The sequence below is a fragment of the Meleagris gallopavo genome, chromosome 2 (genome assembly GCF_905368555.1).
Source record: "Meleagris gallopavo chromosome 2, MGAL_WU_HG_1.1, whole genome shotgun sequence".
In the NCBI taxonomy this organism is placed as follows: Eukaryota; Metazoa; Chordata; class Aves; order Galliformes; family Phasianidae; genus Meleagris; species Meleagris gallopavo.
Window position 1 is genome coordinate 67,910,292 of NC_139405.1, and position 23,009 is coordinate 67,933,300.

The window sequence follows — 23,009 nt, forward strand, 5'->3', positions numbered from 1 at the left end:
TATTAATCTCTGTATCAGGAAAATAAAACACAGAAGATGAGTCAGGCTGGAGATTGATTGACAGAGCTGTGGGAGAGATTTGTGCACAGCACCTGCCCACGCTATTCCTGGATTTTGCTGTTGCTGTTCAAGTCCGTTCACGAGCATTAAATGCTCTCATTAAAATGAAGAGTAAAAAGGGCAGCAGAGGAAAGCAGTGTCCTATGAAAGATGTAGCAAGCTCAACCTGCTTAGCAATACAAGAGCTGATGTTATCATTTTTTTTCAGTGTGGATAAGGAGATACAAGCAATAAGAAGACTATCTCTCATCTAATAGGTACAGAGAGGTCACTGGATTTTGGAGAGCTACTGAATTTTGGTTCAGTAGCTGGGTCAGCTGTGTTTCTTATACTTGAGGAGAAAAGTGCATTCATTTTACACTGAATTTGTGCACAAAAAAATAATTCTTCCCATTTCAGAATTGATTAATTTTTGAGGAGCTGGACTTGTTTTTAACAGCATATGGAGTTTGACTCTCATCTTTATCTCATGGGATGAGAGAATAGAATTAATACTTGGGGAAACAAGTTGCTTACTATTGCTTGTTTCAATTTTATTCATTTTTATTTCCTTGAGGTTTCATATTGCAGTGGGGAAGAAGACTAAGAAATTCTGTGGGGGAGGAGGGAATGTAAGGAAGTGCATGGGTTTTAGTGCTTGCCACAGTGTAGCAGACCATCTACTCTCTTCCAAGGGGAAAATAAACTCTGGACTGTTTCACTTCTCATCAGAACTCCGAAGATAAAACTGAAGTCTTCAGCTTCGAGCTTTTCTGGTGCTTTGGTAGTGGCTTTGGCACTTAGTCAACAGTCTTGCTCTGGATGGCATCAACAAAATCACAGTGACAACTGTGGCAGCACTGGCAGTATGCCTGTGTGAGTTTAACTTCTTACACCCTTAGCATGTGATTGCTATGAGCACCACTTTAATCTGCCATTAACTTTTCTACTTACAGGTCAGTGAGGAAACAACTCAAAACACAGTCTTTTGGTTTTAAGGCTGTGTAACTCTTTAAAGCCAGAAGTTAGTATATTGAAAAATGGCTTATATTGCAGCCATATGCAATTCCATTTTAAGGTGAAAATTTGTGCTTGTGAAGGATGTTATGTCTAGGAGAGCAACAAGTGAAAAATTTCCCATAATGACCTCAAATGATCTTGAATTTTTGAAGCCTGCCTAAACAGAGAAGAATTTTACTCTGTACCCAGTATACTTTAAGAAGCAGCATCCAATGCACTCAGATAATTCATACCAGTAATTCTGGCAGACCATGATATTCCCTAAGTCTGGAGTTGAATAGAGTAGGAATCAGATCTTCATATTCCAAGCAGGAGGGGTGTAGTAATTGAATTTGAACTGGATTGGCGAAGAAAGCAATGCAGTTTTCCTGTTTTAAGACCTAAATGTCCAAAGTTGCTCTCTGCCCTTCTTATATACTACAGAAGATTGCTGTACAGTTTAGATGTTGGGAGTTTGTGTTCAGCAGAATGCAGAACAATAGAAATGTTGTTTGGGGGAGGAGTCTAGAACTGCACTTGGGAAGAATTAATACAATACCAGACCACACAGTGTGGATGGATAATATTAAAATACTAGTCTTTCTCTTTTTTGGATCATCATACAGGCTTTGTGATTCGCTATTCCCAAGCTTTCTAATATCAGATTTTGTTTATTTTTCTGCTAAGTGTGCAGGGAATTGAAGAACTTCTTAAAATGCTAGTTTGCAGAACCTTCATTGAGCTAGCAGTGAGTGCTTGCAGCCCAGAAGGCCAACTGTGTTCTGGGCTGCATTAAAAAAAGGGATGGCCAGCAGGGAGAGTGAGGTGATTGTCCCCCTCTACTCAGCTCTTGTGAGGTCCCATCTGGAGTACCGTGTCCAGCCTCGGGCCCCCAGTACAAGAAAGACATGGAGTTCTTGGAACAGGTCCAGAGGAAGGCCACTAAGATGATCAGAGGGCTGGAGCGCCTCTCCTATGAGGAAAGGTTGAGGGATCTGGGCTTCCAGTACTTGAAGGGAGTATATAAACAGGAGAGGGAATGGCTGTTTACAAGGGTGGATAGTGATAGGACAAAGGGGAATGGTTTTAAACTAAGACGGGGAAGTTTAGGTTAGATATTAAGAGGAATTTTTTCACTCAGAGGGTGGTGACACACTGGAAGAGATTGCCCAAGGAGGTTGTGGATGCCCCATCCCTGGAGGCATTTAAGACCAGGCTGGATGTGGCTCTGGGCAGCCTGGTCTGGTGGTTGGTGACCCTGCACATAGCAGGGGAGTTGAAACTCGATCATCGTGATCCTTTTCAACCCAGGCCATTCTATGATTCATATTAAATCATCATAGCTTAACTAAAATGTGTTGTGAAATAATCTTATGCCTTACTCAGTAGAATCTTTGATTGAACTTGTAATGGTTTGTTTTTGTAATGAATAGAGATGTTAGTTAGCATGCTTGATCCCAAGCTGCATTACATGCTCCATTTCTTTCTCAGAATTTCCTAAAACACAACATAGAATCACATGGATTAAAACAGAGTTTAGTTATTGAACCTAGTGTAGAGAATCTGTTTTGGTATACAGAAGCTTTATACAACTGTAAAGGAGTTTAAATGATTATTTTATAGCCTTCTATGTCTTAAGTTATTGCATTGTTAGCAGTGAATAAAAACAGTATAGATTCCTACAGTAAATGACATGCGTTTTACCATCACGAAAAAAAGATTAAAAGTGTTATTCACTCAGACATCTTAAATGAACATCTGTTTAAATCCTCAGGAATCTTGGTAGGTAGATTCTTTACTGATGTAGAAGGATTAAAATGAGAGTGCTGTTGTAGTAAAATGCTTATTATTCGTCCACTTCTAAACAAATTGCTGAAGATCTTTCCCTTCTCTTTTTTTTCCAGCTGTCATATTCACTCCTGTGGTAGTTCTTACATCCAGTAATTAACCATGGACACATCCCTGTTTTAATTAACTTCCTTATAAAATAAGTAAGAATTCTGATGATTCTCAGTGGGAATATTCTCACAGCTCTTATTTTCCCTTTCATATAAGCAAGTTGGTGTTATTACTCAAAGGTAGTGAGGAGTATTAACTCCATTTTACAGGAATGAAAACGTTCAGAATTAGATTTGTCTATGGTTACACGCTGATGTGCTAGGGTTATTTTTAGATACAGGTTGCTCTTCTTTTTGCTGATCTCAGGAGTTGACTCTTCAGATGTGATCAGGAAACTGGTAAATAAGTTTTTGTTATCGCATGTGTCAATTCATAGAACTTTAGCATCAAATGTACAGAAGAAAAACAAAATAAAAAAAACAAAACAAAACAAAAAACGAAAAAAAAAAACCAACCCTAAACATTGCCCACTCTCAATATCTCCAACAATGTTAATTCCTGACAAAACAATGTCTTTTGATCAGTATAGTATACACATGTCTCATAGAATGCAGAATAAACAGTCGCATTCTATAACGGTGAAGGATCAAATGCAGAGAGTACTTCTACAAATAACTACTGTTCCCAACCTTCTTTATAGCTCTTCAGGTCTTGTTCAGACCCAAGCAGTCATAAAAGTAGAAAATTTCACCATATTGAGGACTGTATGTGTAATTGTCCTCTAAAAGAAAGGAACAATAACTACCAGTTTTCTCTGTCTCTTTCATGAGGCTAAAATCAACTTCACTGGCATGCCAGTGCATTGTTCATAAGGGGAGTGCTCCTCTGCAAGTATAGGAATATTTTTTTTATCCATCCTGCCCGCCTATTACTTTGCCTCACAGAGCCTATCCAAGAGTGGGTTAAATTGTGATTTAATGCTGCACTGAAGGCAGCTCTCTCTGGGACTACAGTCATTAGTTTTATTCACTTTATTCACTGGCAAAAGGACACTAGATGATTGCAGCTGTCAGACCTCACTGATGCAGATCAGAATTCAAGCCACTGATTTGGCATGGAAAGGCATTGCATTCAAGTACTAGGCTACTGAGACAGTCAGACTATTCAGAGAGCTGATGGCAAGTTTATCTTTTTTACTATTTTGCTAGTGGTGTTGTATAGTCCTATTGAATAGTCATTAAATCATCAAGAAGAGGACTTGCACTTAATAAACTGTATGGGCAAGTATCTGTCTTTGCCACTGGATGATTTTGAAATTGGAACAGATTTGCAAAACAGTAGTAATTGTAGTTGCTTACTTGTTAGTGAGGTCCATGCTACTTATAAACATGGAGTGCTCAATATTTTACAGGCATTTATGCAACTGTAGTATATAGGTAAATTTAAAAACATAACACTTTTTATTACATGTAAATATTTAAAAGATTTTCTGAAACATAGCTGATACAAATAACAATGAGTTGGTGGATTTTTGAAAGTATTTCTGTTCACACCACCTGTTCCTGAAGATTTTTCTATGATTCTATGAAATTTTATTACATCGTGGCTTTATGAAAGGCAGAGAGGAAGCTTGTTCTCTTTCATTCCTTTTATTTTCTCTTCTTATGAAGCTTCTCTTCCTGGGATCATATAAAGTATAAGTTGAAATGATCTTTTGAGGTTATTTTTTACATTGCAGTTAAAGAGGTTGGATTCTGTCTTTTCCTACAAGAGGAAAGGAAGCAACTATTTCTGCCTAGCAGGGGATGTTGCAGTCATGAACAGATAAACCTCTGGCAGAGCTGCTGTGATAACAGGACAGAAAAACTGGGAAAGGGAAGAAACTGCAGTGTGTGCATGCAGTGGCAATGTGGTCATGTATCCATCAGGACTTCTAAGACAGGCCACTTCTGCCTGTAGTATATATAATAGTATATTCCTGACTGGCGTTTGTCTACTTGGTTGTTAAAAACCTCCAGTTTCCCTAGGCAATTTGTCCCAGTGATTCACTGCATTTATTGTTAAAAAGCTCTTTTTTGCAGGGGAAAGAGGAGTCTGCCACAAGGTTTCACCTATATTCCCTTGCTATGCTTGCTATGCATTCCATTCTCTCACAGACAGGGAAGACAGATAATTCTCTTTCTAGTTACAGTAAATTGTCATTATGTGTCTCTTCAATTCTTTGCTTTAGAATATAAACATCGGCAATCTGTTCAGTTTTTCTAGACAGTTTTATCTTCTGCTCTTCTTCCTTTTCCCTGGATTCTCTAAATGTCCAGGATGTGATGTGACATGCTAAGCAAAGTAACCGTAGCTGAGGTTTGCAAATGTTGAGTACAGTAGAAAGAGTTGTTTCATTTGTTGTATTCATGTTGTAGGTAAGACTTCTGCTTGTATGTGCCAGTTAAAGGGTTTTTTCTTGCCTAAAAATTCCTTGTTTGCTCAAGTTCAGTTTGATGTGTTCTGTATACCTCTCATATGCTTCTCTGAATTATTTAGTCAGTTCTTTCCCATCCTGCAGGCAATTTACCTGTCCGAACATCATGCTGCATTTCTTTCCTTACTGGATTTTATTTTACTTCTCCATGTAGCTTTGCCTTGTGTTCTCTTTGCAAAAAGCACTCCCTTGCTGCCTCTTTTCTGCAGGAGAGTCTTAGTGTTTCCTGTTAGCAATGAAACTTCCCCACAGTTCCCTATGTTCCACTTAGATACTTCACAGTGAGTGAATTTCTCATCCTGAACGATGTCCCTGTGGGCCACCAAGGGATTGGGGTGTTTTCGGAACAGAAATGGCTCTGGCAGAGCTGAGGGATTTGTATTTGTGAACCCCAGGCCTCTAAGCACACACAAGTTAGTAACTAGCTTATATTAGGCTTGACATACAACTGATGCAGAAACATTTAAGTTAGTACAGCAGCCTACAGAGAACAAACTAGAAGTTATTGCTCCTTTATTTACTTGTGTTGTTGGAGCACTTTGGCAGCTTAGTCATGGACTGTGTTCACCTGTACACTGAAGTGCTATGTACAGACAGGCCATTAGCAGGGCCCCTTGCTAACTACACCTTGAAAGCAAGACAGATCAAGAAATTATGTTTCTGGGTGGTTAATAATAGTAACTGTGTGTTAGCTACATAGAGGCATTGGAACCAAATTATAATTAGCAATATTTAAAAGTAGTGAAAAATACCCATAAACTTTTTGCTTATATTATAAAAACCTGATAAGGTTCTACTTGATCCTTAGTGACAGAAAATTTAAATTTCAGTTGTTAATTAACATTAATCACCTTGGTGGAAGATAGATAGAGTTGAGTGGTGAATATTACTGTTAAATAGTAATTCCAGGTGTTGATAAGATCTTAAGTAGACTTCAAACACTGTAACTAAGTTGTCTAGAGCCCTCTCCCAAGTTAGTAAAGCTTTGAGACTACTGCTCTGAGCAGACTCAGCAATTGAAAGGTAAAAAGAGGAGCAAATGATGGCATATTTGTGAACTGAAGTGATGACTCTTACTTCCACTGTGAATACGATTGCCTTAGGAAAGGATGGATATTATGCAAGATGATCATGTAACAGCTGTGAGCTATATTAAAATGACACAATCTTGGTGCATTCTGAAAGAATGCTTTTTTCCAAGAAAAAGCAGGGAAAGTAGCAGCTTGCTTTCCAACCAGCACAGTTCAGTCACTAATTATGTGAGGTTTTTTTTCCTTTGGACATTTATCTATCTGTGATCCAATACAAATTCATCAGGGCACAATTTTATTAAGGATAATCTAGTTTGCAACTTCATTTATCAGGTGATTTTATTTTATCAACGCTGCCCGGAGGTAGTGATAGAATATCATCTTTCCTTTGATTAATTATTTCTGCTCTCTCCTGGAGGCATAGCTTAGAAAATTTATGGGACAAGGGAAACCTCCTAGAAGCAGTTTCTGTTCACAGCAACTAGTTTTTTACCCATATAGATGAATGATATCAAGAAGTAGATTTCCTTAGTTCTGACTTGCTTTTCTCACGTACACAGAAAAATGGGTGGATAATTCTTCCTGACAAGTATAGCTTGCTTTTCAGGCAAATGCTTTTGGAAGTCATAGCGCACAGTGTTCAGTGGTAATGACTTAAAATACACAAGATACAGAAAAGATTCAAAGGATAGTGGTAGAATCCCTGGAGCTGAGGAATCTTACTTTTTAGAATCCCTGAAATTATTCTTCCATTTCTTGGTGTATTTTTGAACTACTAGTAGTCACTGAAGTTGACTTGTAGCAGTTAGACATTTCATCTGTTTTGTGATTATTAATATTTGGATTCTTTGACTGTTATTAGTTTGTTGAATTTTCCCACCTTTTCAGATATTGCCCATGAAAGAAAAGATCGGTGCAAGCTGTCTATAGTTTTACTGTTTAAATAAGCAAGTTTCTCCTTCTTCCTCTTGTTTTTTCTTCCTTCTTCCAACATTATTATAGAGATGCATTAGCATACCTCTTGGTGTTCCTATTATGAAGCACCTTCAAGACTTGTTATGATGTCTGTCTGGAAATTACATCATAAAGTGAAATTTTTGCAGGGTTTCATTGTACTACTGTTGTTGTCATCCCCCTCCCCCGTTGTTAAAGCAATGTAAAAAAACAAAAAACAAAACAAAACAAAAAACACAACTAACTCATTCTCATCATTCTTTTCCACTTCCTGCTTCTCACTGGGTGATTTTTCTTCATCATAGAAAGAGAACTGCAAATCTGAAAACAACAAATGAGCCTGAAGTACTGGCTCTCCAACAAGGATGTGGTCACCAGTGTTCAGTTGTTGAAATCAGTTTGATCTGATCCTTAAAAATATTTTCTTCTAAACTGGCACTCTTAGGTATTTTCTAGGACTTCCAATTTTTTCTTGACTGTTTTTCAGGTGGTGTCTTGGTTTGTTTGTTTCTTTCTTTTTCCCTTCTGCAGCCCTTTTGTTTGTTTTAATCTTGTAAATTAACGTCTCAAAAATTAAATTTTACAAATATAATTTGAATCAAAAACCTCGTGTAAAAGTGCTTCTAAGTGTCCTGTTGTTTTCAGGAAGTTCTTCATAATTCTGTAACATTCATTGTCCAGAATAGATGATATGTTTCTTTTCAAGCCAAAAAATAGAAGTTAAGGTTTTTGCTGTACTAACCCCATGTTTAGTGATTTATGGTGCCTCTGGTTTTGAATAGCAAGCAACATCTCTAAACAGGATAACTCTGAAATTATTCCGCTATCAGAAGTCATAAGCCAAGCTTCTTGGCAATGTAACTGGAATATGTAGATCCTTCTCTGACGTAAGCTGGGTATTTGACATCACCAGTGTTGAAATTCAATTTATTCTGTAGGAGGGTTTTTGGATATGCATTTACAAGTGAAATTTGAATACCGTAGATGCCCTGCATTAGGAGTTAGAGACAAGGTTTGGGTCATCTTTTTGAAGCAGCAGCTCAACAGCATAGCTGTCTTGAGATAACTAATCAAGTTCTGACCAAAACGGGAACAGAAATGCTGAATTAGCTGGTTATTTTTTGAGTGAGTGTATCTTTCTCATTTCCCATTAGATGTGCAAAACAATAAATAAGAATAGCTTGTTTTGGAATAGTGTACGTAATGTAAGTTCCCTCCCTTGCATAGTGGCATTTTATTTTTAAAGTGTTTACCATTACAACCTGAACTGATTTCCAGCATGGTAAAGAGGAGGGTTGTTTGCTTTCTGGTGCTTACACAGTGTTGCAGTGAACTGTCTCATGTCAGAGCAGATTTCTCAGTGAAGTAAATCTCGGATTTAATGAAAGAAACTGCACTAGCCAGCAGATGTTACTTGTGTGTGTGCTGCTTCCATTGGGATATCTCTTTTCTTAATCTCATTCTTGAATACCTAAGCCTAGACGTCATTGAAGAAAGAGATCATAACTCCCATAGACCTATGGGAAAAAAAGTTTAACTTTACTTCAATATATATTTAATTCAAAAGGTATATTATATCTATCTGATATGCCTCTGTACTGTACTTTCAGTGTTCTTTACAGCAAATTGAGGAAAGAAAATGGAATAGTGCATGGCAGATGCCACTTGGTCTGTCTTAGGAAGCACTGAGATCACTATGAAGTGAAGCAGGGAGAGAAGCCAACAAGTCTGTTAGGTTGCAAAAAAGGAGTAGAAGGAATTCCCTGAATCTAATTTGCCACTAACGCTTTATGTAATGGGAATGCTACCTCGTAACTGATCACAAAAAATGTGATTTAGGAACAATGTCTGCCCTGCTTGTCCTGCAGGATTTCTGAACTCCCAGCTATATTTTTCTCCTGCTTCTCCCCACCACTACCTTGTGAGATATTTCATGAGTCATTTGCAGAAGAGCAGCTGAACTTAGAAGACATTTTTTTCTAAAAGACCATCTCCTAGCATTTAGCCTCTGTCATCAGGAGGCTGCTTTTCATCCCAGTGGATAGATAGAGAAACAGGTTCTTCTAAGAGATTTCTTTATTATTTTCTCAGCACATTTGAAAATGTCTGTAGCGAGTGCTCTTCCTTCTGGATTTTATCTGCATTAATTTCTGCTGCGCTGAGTCACTTTGGCTCCTGTCCAGTTCTGTGTTAAGCAAGCTTTGCAACCAGCTCAGCATTGCTTTGAAGCTAATTTAAGAAACTTAAAGAAGATTGATTAGGATTTCCCTCTGAAGAAGGAAAACCTCAGATCCTGTGGATTTTGCTGTATGTATGGTGGTAATAGGCTGCCAGATCTACGATGCTCTTCAGACATCTTTTTTTTTTTTTTTTTTATAGTTGAGTGCTTGTCATTGCTGCAGTAGATGGAGTATTTCTTCTCTGGTGTGTTAAGCAGCCTGCAGTCCAAAAGTAGGGGTTTTTGTTGGTTTGTTTTGTAATGTCAGAGATTATGAGAATTTGAATGGACTCTGCAGAGGTTATGTTCAAGGCCACGCATTGGGAGGGAGAATCTTGATTCTATGGCAGTCTATGAGACTTCTGCCTTCATATCTCAAGCAAGGAGAGTATTTCCCCCTGCCTGCCAATACTGATACTTCCAGACTTGTTGGTAGGGCCTTTGTGATTTGCCTCCCTGAAATGCTGAGCAGCAGTTATTACAGTTTATCAATTGTAAGTGTTGCTGTACGGCGTTGTTCAACCTCTGGTGCTATCTATGCACAAGTTCGAAGTTTCTCCAGGGGCTGCTCCATTAGGTTTACCCTTTCAGTCTTCTTTGAAATAGAGTTGTATGGTATTTTAAACTGTTAAGCCTTTAATAAAGCTTTTGCAATGTTTGGGAAAACTAATGACATTACAATTTACGAATTTCTTATACTTTTCTTTACTAAACTTCAAAGCATGAATTTTTACATAAGTGCAGTGAGACATCTTTGTTTCGCAATTAATGAAGGGAATACTGCATATGAAACTGAATGTGTGAAATGTAGTCCCAGGAAGTTAGAAATGAAGTGGTCGTTCCTACTGATCAACCACTCAGCACGGGTATGCTCAGTTCACCCTACTTGTGTGTGCTGGGACTGAAGGTAGCAGCCGTGGGTGAAGGGGATGTTGCTGTCTGCAAGCACAAAACAATAGAAGAGCTTCACAAGTCTGCTACATCCTGTTCTTTTTCAAAAGGAAAGAAATTAACTCAGTGAAACAATAATTGACAATAGAACAAAAGTCATTTTGAAGGCATTGTCTTTGTATTGCTGTAGTTAAATTATGGTACAGATGTTTTTAATAAGGCCTGTTCTATCATGATTTATATGCTTTAGTTACTTTTTTGTAACATTCTTTGGCATTTTAGCACAGTGAATGTCAGTGCACTGACAAATAAAACTTTCACCTGGTTTGGATCAAGCACACAAAGACATGGAAAGAATTGATATCTCTGGTATGTAGTAACTAATCTTGAAAGAGAAGTTGAGAGACATTTTTAGAATCACTAGTGGCTTTCTAAGAATGATTAGCCTATTGTGATTTAGGGAGTGTTTCAAATCCCAAGTCAAAAGTTTCTTTTCATATGTAAAATTAATGTATTATCTGCAAGGAATAATTATTTCTGAAAAGTTGAACAAAACACTTTTTAATTGGAATTTAATTATTTTTGCTATTAATTAGCAAGTTAAAGTTATAAAACATTTCTAGACATTTAGATATGGTTTACTGCTTTAAAAATATGCATTAGACTTAGATTGTTTTGATTTTTTTTATACTATGTTTCAAAGCAGTATTTCAAAATCTGTGTTGAATCTTACCTTAAAATTGGTACAAGTTTGGGGTGGTTTTTTTTTTTTTTGGCCTAGGAGGATTTTCAGTTTTATAAAAGTAAGGTGATTTCAGGTATATGTGCACCTTTTTTTTTCCTCAAAGACCACAATTACATTCACCCTTTAATCTGTATATTCTGTAAACAGACAAAAGATATTTAGAAGTGAGAAAAAATGACACTGAGTATTCCCAAATTTCTGACTCTTAGTTTTTAAGAGTGGAAGCTTGTATTTAATTTCAGTAGCTTAAAGTATTTTTAGCTCTGTCATGCAGTGTTGTACTCAGGCAGATTAATTTTATTTATTTGTTGTGATGAGCATATCATTTCCCATGTTGTATAAGATACTGATTTGGGTATTTATTCACAGAAGTGCATGGAGAATGAGTGCCAAAATTATTTTTAATTCAGTGTGTATGTTCTTGCTGTCTGATTATATTATCTCTAGGCAAATAAAAGAGAAAACTTGACTTTTCATCTGCTCTCTTTCAAACTCTGCTAACTTTTCAGAAGCTGAATAATTTACATCTGCTTCCTGGCCTTTTGTGATGCTCTTGTTGTCATTACAGAGGCATAAATGGATAAACTGAGGATCTTTCTGAATTTATATCTGCATCTGTGGTACTGGGTGTTGGTTGTCCTATTACTTAAAGATCGTGTAGCATAAATTCTGTGTGTTTATAACAAACAGGAACTAAGAGGGCAAAGACCACCACAGATCTGAATGCACAGCACACTTTTTATTCTCATTAGCTGCTAAGTAAATTTGCAAATCATTTATCTGTAGACCTTACTCTACAGGATTGGAAGTAAGCTTCTAGTGTCTGTTTTAGATCAAAATTGAGTGTAAATTGTTTTGAAGTGCTAAGCCTCATTTCTTTGTTTTTTTTTTAAACAACAACACCAACAAAAAAAGGATGGAAACTGTATGTACTAAAGAGGAATAACAAGTATTCTTGATTGTAGTTTGTATTGTTTAATCCTCAGGTACTTTGTAGTAATGAGTAGATGTGCAAGAAGTGTTCCTTTCTCTCTGGATCATGCTTATTAGGATAAGGTTTCTAAATCTATGCCTCATGTTCCAGCATCTGAATTAAGAGAGATTCTTTCTGGCACTGAGATCCCATGCCATGTGACACATAGGGACGTTAGTGTGAGACAAAATTATGCTTACAACTATTTCAGGGCTCCTCTGCTGCTCCCACACATGCTCTGAGAATAGCCCGAGAGGCTGCACGTGGCAGAAGCACCCTGCCAGCCACACGCTGTTGCTGGTACGCTCCTGGAGACTGAAAATATTTATTTTCAGCATTTCACACCTCCCTCCCATACTACTTCTATAGTTTCATTCTTCCTGGTATGTCTGATGCATTGCCCTCAAGGTGATTCTGAAGGAAAAAAATGTTGCTTTTTATATGTGCTAATGGCTGTAGTGATGTGAGTCTTCATTTGAAAATATGTGAGCGATGAGTAACGTAATGGGACTGGCACAAGTGGATCACTCCTCACTGCGATAAAGCAGAAAACCATAGAACCCTTCTGTGAGCAGTAACTCTTGTAAAAACTGTCAGCTTCTAAAATTAAGCATGAAATGCCATCACGGAAAGGTTTTTTCTTCAGGGCTTGCCCTTTCCAGTTTACCTTAATCTTTGAGATAGAAGCACAGCCCTTTATTGGTTGCATAAATAAACCATTGGACTTGCTTCAGAGATAACACCCAATTTAAAGGTGAGATTGAATCAGTTGTTGAAAATAGTCTATTTGGAGAAGCTTAAATAGGTTCACATATCTTGGTGTCTCACTGAATTGATTTTTTTTCCACCTCCCATTTGTTCCTCTCGGAGAGAGAGGTAATGATTATTTCAGTAAAAATAGGAATGAAAACCCTTACATTACAAATGTCACCTTGACGTGCCGTTTTTTGGTTTGGTTTATTTTTTGGATGAGTTTGCATTTACTGTCATGTTATTTAATCTTAACTGATGATGATAAAAGCCTTGCTGAAGTCATTTTCCAGAGATTTCTATAAGGAAAAGAAAAGGCATCTGGCCCAACAGCATTGTTACTGGAAACACAGGAAGGACCAGGTGTGCACACTGTGTGAATTGCCAGCAACAACTGGAGTTGTTTGGAGGGTATTTTAGAAAGGATTCTCTCTGGAATGCCTCATCTCTATCCTCAGCAGGTCTCTTGTTCATCAGCTATTTTATTAGCGGATAGTGTTCAATTTGTTTTCTTTCTAGATATTTCAAGTGTGTTCTCCTGTAATGAGTTCTGATGAGTACTTCAGTGGTAAAGAGATCTTTGTGGCAGTAGCTGGGAAGGGTAATTTCATCTGTGCAAAAATACTTTCGGCTTTTAGTTCTAATTATTATTTTTTTAATTTAATAGGAATTAAAATACTGAATTTTACCTAGAATAAGCCTAAAAGACTAGGTGAAGCCTTCAGATGTCAACACAGTTTCTTTTGAAATTTCTCACACATCTTTAGCCATGATTAAGCTAAAATCAAATGTGATTTCATTTTTTTACATGCCATGTGGCTTTCTGTTTCACGTTACAAGCAGTGCTCAGAATAAATGTGTTGCACGAGATCGTATTACTGGTGGGGTTCATTAGTTATAAAAACAGATCCTGTTGATCATGTACACTTTATAAAATATGGTAGGTTTCTTTCCTCTAAAAGTGAAGAGGTTGTAAGCATACAATGAAGTAAGAATGTGATTGTATTACTTTGTTCTGATTAGAATAGAAACCACAAATGTTGATACCAAAACAAATGCTAGGAACTTCAGGATAAGCAGTAAATTGCTTTCATGCCCATGTTTTGTTTGATTGTCAAAATTGGATATGCTGGATCCTAAACTAGAACATGTTTGCAGGTACATGCATCTAAACAACAAGATGAAGAAATTGTTAAGCAATTGCAGTGCATGTTTCGATATGTGGAATTTAGCTTTTAAGTTACTACAGCGCTGTGACTTATTGTAGTAGAGGGGCACGTAGGAAAGCATATGCTGCCTGGATACTTGATTCTTTGCAAGCAGATTTCCTAAAAGCCAGCAGATAGCTCTGCTGTCTTGCCAGGTGGGTTTGGGGGTTCTACAGTGCCAGCACTCCTGGTCCTAGCTGCTGGGAAATGTCTGGAAATATGCCAGGTATGACAACAGTGTCTGTCGTGGATTATGTTACCGCTGTGATTAGGGGAATTTGAGACAACCTGGAAAGACTGGCCAGTGCTCAGTCCATGTTTGCTGGATACAGTAATGCTGTTATGAGTTTATGGTGCGTGCGCAAGTGTTGAACAGTCACCTTTTTGATGCTTTCATAAGGTTTAATAAGAAACAGGGTCTTCAGCTATTCAAGGTTTATTCTTTTGATTTGACTCTGGTGTGTGGAATGACTCTGTTGAGAAATGTTATTAATGTATTAACAATGTTATCAAAATGTATGCCAATATATTAATACAAAAACCATAATTCTGTGGCTTTTTTAATATCTTTAGCTTTTTGCTCATGATTAACTTTATTTTTACAAGCAAATACTGCTGCATTTCAGCAGACAAGATCAAGTCTTAAGGGAGTTATACATATTTTGTCTGGGAGTCACATAGCTATTTCTTACTCAAAACAGTGAAACATTTGCTTGGGTCTCACTAAGTTGCAATCCTACGATGTGTTGTTTCTTCTCCATACACTGTTCTCTCGTGTTTGAAATTTAGAGTTTTTAAAAATGAGAGATTTTTAGGAATGTCTTAGATTACAAATTTTAGTCCTATTCATTCTCCTTACCAGCTCAGTCACAGTGCAGGACATGTAAAAATTAATAGACATACCCTTTGTATTGTCATGTTTTGATGTTTTTCAGAGCTATCTAGCAACCAAGCAGGTGATGGCTTGATCATTCCACATTTTTTCTTGTCTTGTCTTAGGTTTTCTATCCTAGCAAAGATGGTACTAAGATCCCCATGTTTATTATTCACAAGAAAGGAATTAAATTGGACGGTTCTCATCCTGCCTTCTTGTATGGATATGGAGGCTTCAACATATCAATTACCCCAAGCTACAGGTAAGCAGCAGGGTATTTTACACTTTCTGAAGCAATTTGATGTTAACAACTGTCAGAAAGGACTGAGAGCTGGCTGGACTATGGATCTGCAGAGTTAAGGCTTTCAGGTCCTTGAGAAGTAAGAATTGCAAGGGCTGCAGATCAGAGTCCAGACATCATATATTTGTTTTGTTAGTTCTGAATTCAAGGTACTTGCCCAGAATCACAGAAAAAAATTCTGTCAGAGTAGAGAAGTGCTGTGCTCTTGTCAAGTTTACAGCAGGCACCCTACTCTGTGAATTATAGCTTAACCACTTCCTGCTTTGTCATTGAGTTCAACAGAAAAGACATAATGAATTAAAATGCTGAGCTGATAGTATAGGAAGTTTCCTTTTTATCAACTATGTCTTAAGTACTAAAGAAAATTCTTGTGTACTGTAAGTTGTGAAAATTCAGATGTATTTTAATATACTTCTGAAAAGATTGTCAAAAGGAAAATCATACTGTGTTCCTACATAATCAAAAAGAGAAAAGATTATTTTGTCTAGAGGTATGTTTGATACAGGCTCTGCATATGCAAAGCAATGCGTTGTAAACCAAAAATGCTGTTTGCAAAACAGGATTTGTAGCTCTCCAAAGCCATAGCCTATATTGAATAGATGTCCTCTTTAAAGAAAGGGCTTATTTCCTCTGTGAGGGAATTCAAATAGACTTAGCAAAAGTGGCACTGATTGTCTTAGAGCTTTGATGTATAACAGTTGTTTCTAAGCAAGGCAGAAGTAAACAGAAATGCGAAGGGCTGAATGGAACACTGTGTTTCAGATAGAGGAGCAGCTCACTAATACAGAAATAATCTAATATCAAAACATGCTGTTAAGTTTGTGTACTACCAGTCTTCTTTTAGAGTCAGTGTATTTCAAGAAATTTTTTGTAGTGTTAGCTTTTCCAGGTCACTGTGGTTGTATTTCTAAGTAGGTTTTACAGTCTCTGGTGGTCTATATCAAGTACCTTGTCCAACAATGGACCTCACATCTTGCACTCTGTGATTACTGGAAAGTATTTTATATGCCTTGTAAAGCTACATTTTTAATTTCCTGTGGTTTTTGTGAGACAATTATATAACCAGAATAGGTTTTAAATTCCCTTTTAGATTAGACTCAAGCACTGATTTATTACGGTCTATTGTAGATGCTGAAAACTGCAATAAAACTGACCATGTTTTCTTTTCTAAAGTAAATATAATGTATTTATTGATTTGGGATAAAATTTCATGTGGTGCAGAGCCAACGTGAGTTGGCTGCTGGCAAAAGGAGTGGAAAGTATCCCGTGGTCCCTTGTTCCAACTCCCTTTCATTAGCCCTGATGTTATTTGGAACTGTTGCTAAGTTCATTACCATCACAAGGGTGGCAAAAAACTATCCTAGCAAAAAGGATGGGTGGTTTTCTGCCACTTGGGCAAGTTGAAATTTGACTTGTTGGAGTCCAGCAAGTTAGCAAGCAGCAAGAAAGTGTAACTAACAGAAGGGAGGATGGGAGAAAGGGAGCAGTGACCTGTATCTTTTGGAGCTCCATGAAACTGTACACTTGAGCAGTGGATTAAATAAGAGTATTAATCTGTTGCAATACCTTAAAAGTAAGAAGCACAGATAACTATCAGTTTGAAGAGATTCTATCTTATTCCATTAATAATGTGAAGAAGACACAGGTGAGCTGCATCTCCCTCCTCATTCTTTCCTTGTAACAGCAACACGTCCCTTCTTAGCCTTTCAAAAAAGAGGGAGACAAAGACCAAAGCCTTCGAATGCACCTTTATTGTTGATAAACTCAGAGTTGCACACTTGATGAGGAAGAATATTCTGGAAGTAAGCAGGCAAGATCAGGAAAAGAAATTGTAATAGAGAAGTTATGTCAGAAAGATAGGACTTCCATACCTAGTAAGTTCAGTGCGTGACTGTGTCCTAGTTACTATACACTACAGTATTCAGGAGTAGTTCCCAGGTCCAAGAGCTGCTCCCATTGCAGCCCTACACCACACCATTTTATTTTTTTTAATTTTATTTTTTTTAATAGATGAACTCGGACACAAATGCTCAAAAAGACCAGAGGATGGTCAAGGCTGCCACGTATCTCACCTGACCCCGAGCTGAGACAGTTGCGGAAATGCAATTGCATAGTAGCCTACTTACACACACACACACACACACACACACACACAAGACCACTCTATTTCTGGGTAAATATTCTTTTTTTTTTTTTTATTTGCATTTAAGGCTTTTGTAACTTTTTACAGAATGTTCCTACTTCTCCTATCATAGAATCATCTTGGTCAGAAACGACTTTTAGGATCACCAAGTCCAACCATCAGTCTAACCTACCAAATCCTATGACTAAACCAGATATCTTGGTGCCACATTCACACAACTCATGAATATCTCCTGGGATGGGGACTGCACCTCTGCCACGGGCAGCCCATTCCAATGCTTAACCACCATCTCCATGAAGAATTTCTTTCTAATATCCAGTCTAAACCTCCCTGGTATGTTTTTAGACTGCTGATTATTTCCAGTGACCATCTTCTGTCCTATACTACTTCAAGTCAGTAAAATATTTTCTTGCTGATATTTTGCATCCATCAATGTGAGCCAGCTCTTGGGCTTGGGAAACTTATTTTTTAATTCAAAAAGCGATATTGCTTTTCACTTATTCTCTAATACACACACAAAAAGTCTTTTCCCCTGAAAGCAACAGAAACAAATCAACAAGAGGATCCAAAAATAACTATAAGAATGATAGGCCAAAGTCATTAAGTCAGTTACAGCAGTGTTTTATTTTTGAATGCAAGCATGCATCTTTTATGTGTTCCTCTGGACCAAAGAGCTGTATTCGGTAGCATTTCTAAAATGTGCACACTAGAGCACTATCATTAATTATATACAGCCTGCATAGTGAGTGCAAGTTAAAATTGATGGAATTGGCACCTGTGGCTTGGCAGATCTGCAGTGGTAACGCTATTGCAAACCCACCAATAATGCCTCAGATTCTGCTAATTACACTGCAGGAACCAGCATGTTTCCCTGTACTGTTCTGTGGGTGCCTCTGCAGGTGCAGTAGAAGCAATTTCTTATGCACCCAGAAATACAATTGATTGTGAAGCAGACTGTGAAATTGTATTTCACTGCTACAGGGCCAGATTCAACCAAGCCTTTAAGCATGGAGGCGGTGTAGGGAAAGTCTGCAAGCCCACAGAAAGGTCAAGCAACACCACAGCCAATGCTGCAGAATGTATGATCACTAGATGACTCTTTTCTGTTTCTCTTTTATGATTGCCTCCTGCCCCATAAAAGCCAATGAAGTCCAATGACTCGGGGATTATGAGATTTTTTCCCTACTACCAATGCACTAGCCTGTGTTTTTTCCAAAGAAAGCTGCAACCATCAGCTGATGAGGAAATGGCTATAAAGACTGTCAGAGGGAGAAGGGAGCCAGATTTCTCCATACAGAAGGAGACAATTTCTAGACATCAGAGGCTACTGTACAGTTTACTGTGACTTAAAAAGCAAGGTGACTTGAAATTGAATCTGGAAACAAGAATCTACCTGGAAAAACAGGAGAAAATAGCAGGCTTTGGATGAAAGTTGAATTTTATGTTGATAATTTCAGATTTTTACTTTCTTAAAAGTTAGTCTATCTTAATTCCTTGAATTTAAAATTGACTTTGAGAAAACCTGTTATGAACACTAGGCATTTCCACCTCAAAATATCAGTCGAGTTGTCTCACTTTATTACTGATCATACCCAAGTGGGTATTAATTAATAGTTTTTTGCAGTAGCATTACTAGATGTTTGTGTTGAGAGTGTACGGTTGTAACATTATCAGAAGTGCCTAAGTTCCAGTTGTACCAATGAGAGTGAACACAGATACACAAGCCTTACTTACATTTTTTGCAACATAATGATTATTTCAATCTCTGGACTTTATCCTATTGAGGGTCTGTGCAATTGAAAGAGAATTTGATAGGGGAAATGGAGATTAGCTTCGTATAATCAGTGACTGCATTAGGAACTCTTCTGAAATTCAGTATCTTAGGAGATGACAAGTCACTTCCAGGCCCTCTGAAAATTATCGCCAAAGTAGCACCTGTGTTAGAGGAGTCTCCATGAATGTGATGCACTCAAGAATTTGGTTCCATGTTGCTCGGATTATTTGATTAAATATGTTGACTCCTCAGGCACAGTTTCCTTTTCAGAGGATGGAAAGGTGTGGCATGTTTTATTTTTAAAATAATCTCAGACAATATGTTTGGGTAGCAAATTCATACCTCATCTTCAATTCCTCTTCCTTGCACCTTTGGTTGGTTACTCAATCAAGTAAGTAGTACCCAAACTTTCTATTGATATTGTCTGGGATAGAGACGTGGAAAAGCAGTGCAGAGTGTTCTATGAGATTTTGTAGCTTTCACATAGCAAAATTTAAGAAGCCACCATCTTATGGAACAAGCTACTATGAGACTACTGTACATTGTCAATGAATTAACCTGAAGAAATTAGACATCCTTAAGTTTGTCAGAATAATGCTCTTTGACCTTCGCACAGTATGCTTATGGAATATCAATCTTACCAATGATCAGCATGTCCAGTGATCAAAGGAAAAATACTGTTCACAGTGGTGGACTTAAGAATTGATTTTACAGAGGTCATTCATGCCATCTGATGGCCACAGATACAGATTTCCAGGCGGAAATTCTTTTTCTGACAGGTTATATAAATGCAAAAGTCTCTTATTTGTCATCTTTCTGCTTTTTTTCTTTATTTTCTTAATCCTTGGCACATATGTCAAGATCAAGTGCCAGTACATACATAATTACTTTGTGAACTATGGAACATTTACTTGTTTTGGTATTACATCCATGTGAGAAATGCTGTAAGACAATTGTCTTTCAGGATATTTCAGATAAGCAGTAGGGAGGGGCTTAAAGTTAAAAAGACCTAACCCTTGCTCTTACAGTTGAATAGGTTTAACTTTTGCAGGCAGTGGTCTCTTGCATAAGCAAAAAATTCAAGTAAGAAAGAAAATTTAAGTAAATTCGACTAAAAAAGAAATTTAAACCTACTAGAGAGGAGGAAAAAAAAAAAAAAAAAGACTTGTTGGTATTAAGTTTGAATATTTACTGTTCTCCTTAACAATAAAATAGTTTTAAGTCTGGAGCTTCCACTGTGTTAAACTATTGCCTCAATACAGATAAATATATCTTCTTAATTGTTAAACTTAACCTAAATTACTTAAATCCCTTTTTTAATAATACTAATAGCTTTTATACTTTTAGCAATTCGACATTTAAGAAAAAATCATGTTACTTCAGCTTTCAGCCAGGTTTGAAAGCTATAAGGGAAGGCAAAACTTTTTTTATTTTTTTATTTTTTTGGCAGAACTTTTTTTATGTTTTTACTTTTTATATTTAACAAATCAAGTGGAAAACATGAGGAATGGGGCTGACTAAGACTTGACTGCAGAGCCTGGCACAAAACAAGGACAAATACAGTTTTATAAAGGTCAGAGAAAAAGCATGAAGCAGAAGTTGTATATATCAGCCCATAAACAAATGTCATGTGCTGATCATTATTCTAAATTTGCTTTCTTCATTTGGGCTAAACTTTCTTTTCCTGAAAAAGCAAGGGACCACTGAAAGGCAGCAGTTAAAAAGCCTCGGGTTCCAGTGGTACTTCGTAACTTGCTTTATGTCCCAGGGGAAGAACCAGTGGCCATTCTCCTCAAGGTGTGAAACTAAAGAAGAGCAGAACAGCTCTGGTTTCCTTTAAGAGGCTGCGGAGTGTTTCATTTCCATTGACAACCATTGAAAAGAACCTGGCTACTCAGGTTTGCCATCTAAGGAGGACTTTATTCATTATTTCATCATTGATCTTAGGACTTTCCTTCAAAGTATTTTTCTAAAAGTGGTAGGAATACAAGTAGTTATAAATAGATAATAATAATAATCCTCTGCTTGCTTTTTCAGTGTGTCAAGACTTATTTTTGTGCGACACCTGGGGGGTGTTCTAGCAGTGGCGAACATCAGGGGTGGTGGTGAATATGGAGAGACCTGGCACAAAGGTAAATCAGTCCAAGCACAGGAACAAAACTGCAGATCTAACAGTGAGGCTGAGGGACAACGTTTTCATTTGTCCCTCTTCCATCCTCAAGTCTCATTTCGCTTTACATTTATTCCATAGAAAAGTCAGATTTTTTTTCTCATTCATGTGATCTCTACCTTACCCAGTGTTATCTGAAATTTTCAGTGGATTTTCAGTGAATTTTTTACATCCTAATTTGAATGGTTTTGCAGAAAGTATTTTCCAAGATAGTGAAAGCTATTCTATTTTTAAAAGCAAGATCAATTTCCTAGATAATAGGATTGGAAATCCAGCTATTTATCGTGAACAGTTTTCTGAACAAAGACTGTCTGTACTGTAGGAGATCTGCCTTGCCTTTACATCTCTCTTACATTACTTGTAATGCACATGACCCCACAGTTCTAGATCCGTAAGACAGTGCAACAATCTATTTAGTCTTTATTGGTATCACAGAAATTAACCACTTGCAAAACCTTAAAGAAGATATGAACTTTGGAGTTCAGAATGTAATTCTACTAGCTTTGTATATTAGAAAACAAACATCAACAGAATTGATTTTACACAATTTATGAATAAATCCTTTATTAGTGAGTGAGTGAGTTTGTTTTCATATGATCTTTAATCAGCTCAATGAGTGACGTGTCATGCACTCTTTACGTAGGAAATACAACTTGTAGGTAGACATTTTTTAAGTGACTTTAGTGTTCCATGTCACTTCTTAGCAGTATTTCTCTCCATATTTTTCCAGTACAATCCTCACCTAAATCCTTTTTTTGTCAGCTTTTCTGATTGTTGACAATTTTCTGTATGCCTTCATCAGAAGAAAAAGCTGAAGAAAATCCCTCTCAGATATGCAATATAACCACCATTATTTGGTGATGATGCCTCATTCATATCCCAAGAGTCTGGAGGATAAGTTGCTGGAAATCTTGTCAGTAAGACAAATGCACAAGAACAGTGATGATGCAACTTTTTGCATGGGGAGTAATCCATAATAACTTTGTATTAAACATAACAGTATTCCCAGATCATTACATCTTGATATTACCATTTCATCTGTGGTAACTTTTTGTCTGGGTCATTTCCTTACAATTGAGTTAAGAAGTAATGGTTTCATAAATAGAAGCTATATGTGCTTGCAGATGCAGGATATTATTGCTGGAGATGAAGTATCCTTCATTAATTTTAATTTGCAGATTGGCTTGTAATAGGTTTTAATAAAATTTATTTTAATATGATAATGCTTCTTTATTCCACCTATTTCCTGCTTAATTTTGACCCAAGTCTTTTTTGCAGTTGCAAAAATAGATATACATCTGTTCTTTGCTAACTCTAGAAGCAATTACAGGTTTACTGTATGGATTTTGACCTTACACTAGTTCAGAACTTGAAGGAAAGAGTAAGATTTATTTATTTCTCCTTTGCTGCCGTACATTTGAAGACTTTTTCATTGTCTCAACACATCTTTCTTCAATGGTCTTGTTAGTATGAGAATATTTGCTTGCTATAAAATAATGCTCACAATTCCACAAGGAAATCCATATGATTAAAGTCTGGAGTTACCTTACTCAAATTTTGCAATGTAGGAATGAAGCATCCAATTTCAGTTGGATGTGTAGGGTCATTAATGGATGATGGAAAT

At 37.1% G+C, this 23,009-nt stretch overlaps 1 protein-coding gene across 2 annotated transcripts in view; it reads left to right on the forward strand.

Moving 5' to 3' along the window:
- The window catches only part of PREP (prolyl endopeptidase), a 94,755-nt gene that overhangs the window by 63,000 nt on the left and 8,746 nt on the right, over positions 1-23,009 (forward strand). For both annotated transcript variants that reach the window (XM_085217579.1, XM_010707556.3), the window contains exons 11-12: positions 15,123-15,259; positions 21,253-21,347. In XM_085217579.1, coding sequence (XP_085073705.1) covers positions 15,123-15,259; positions 21,253-21,347 — 232 coding nt within the window. The remainder of the gene's footprint in view (positions 1-15,122; positions 15,260-21,252; positions 21,348-23,009) is intronic.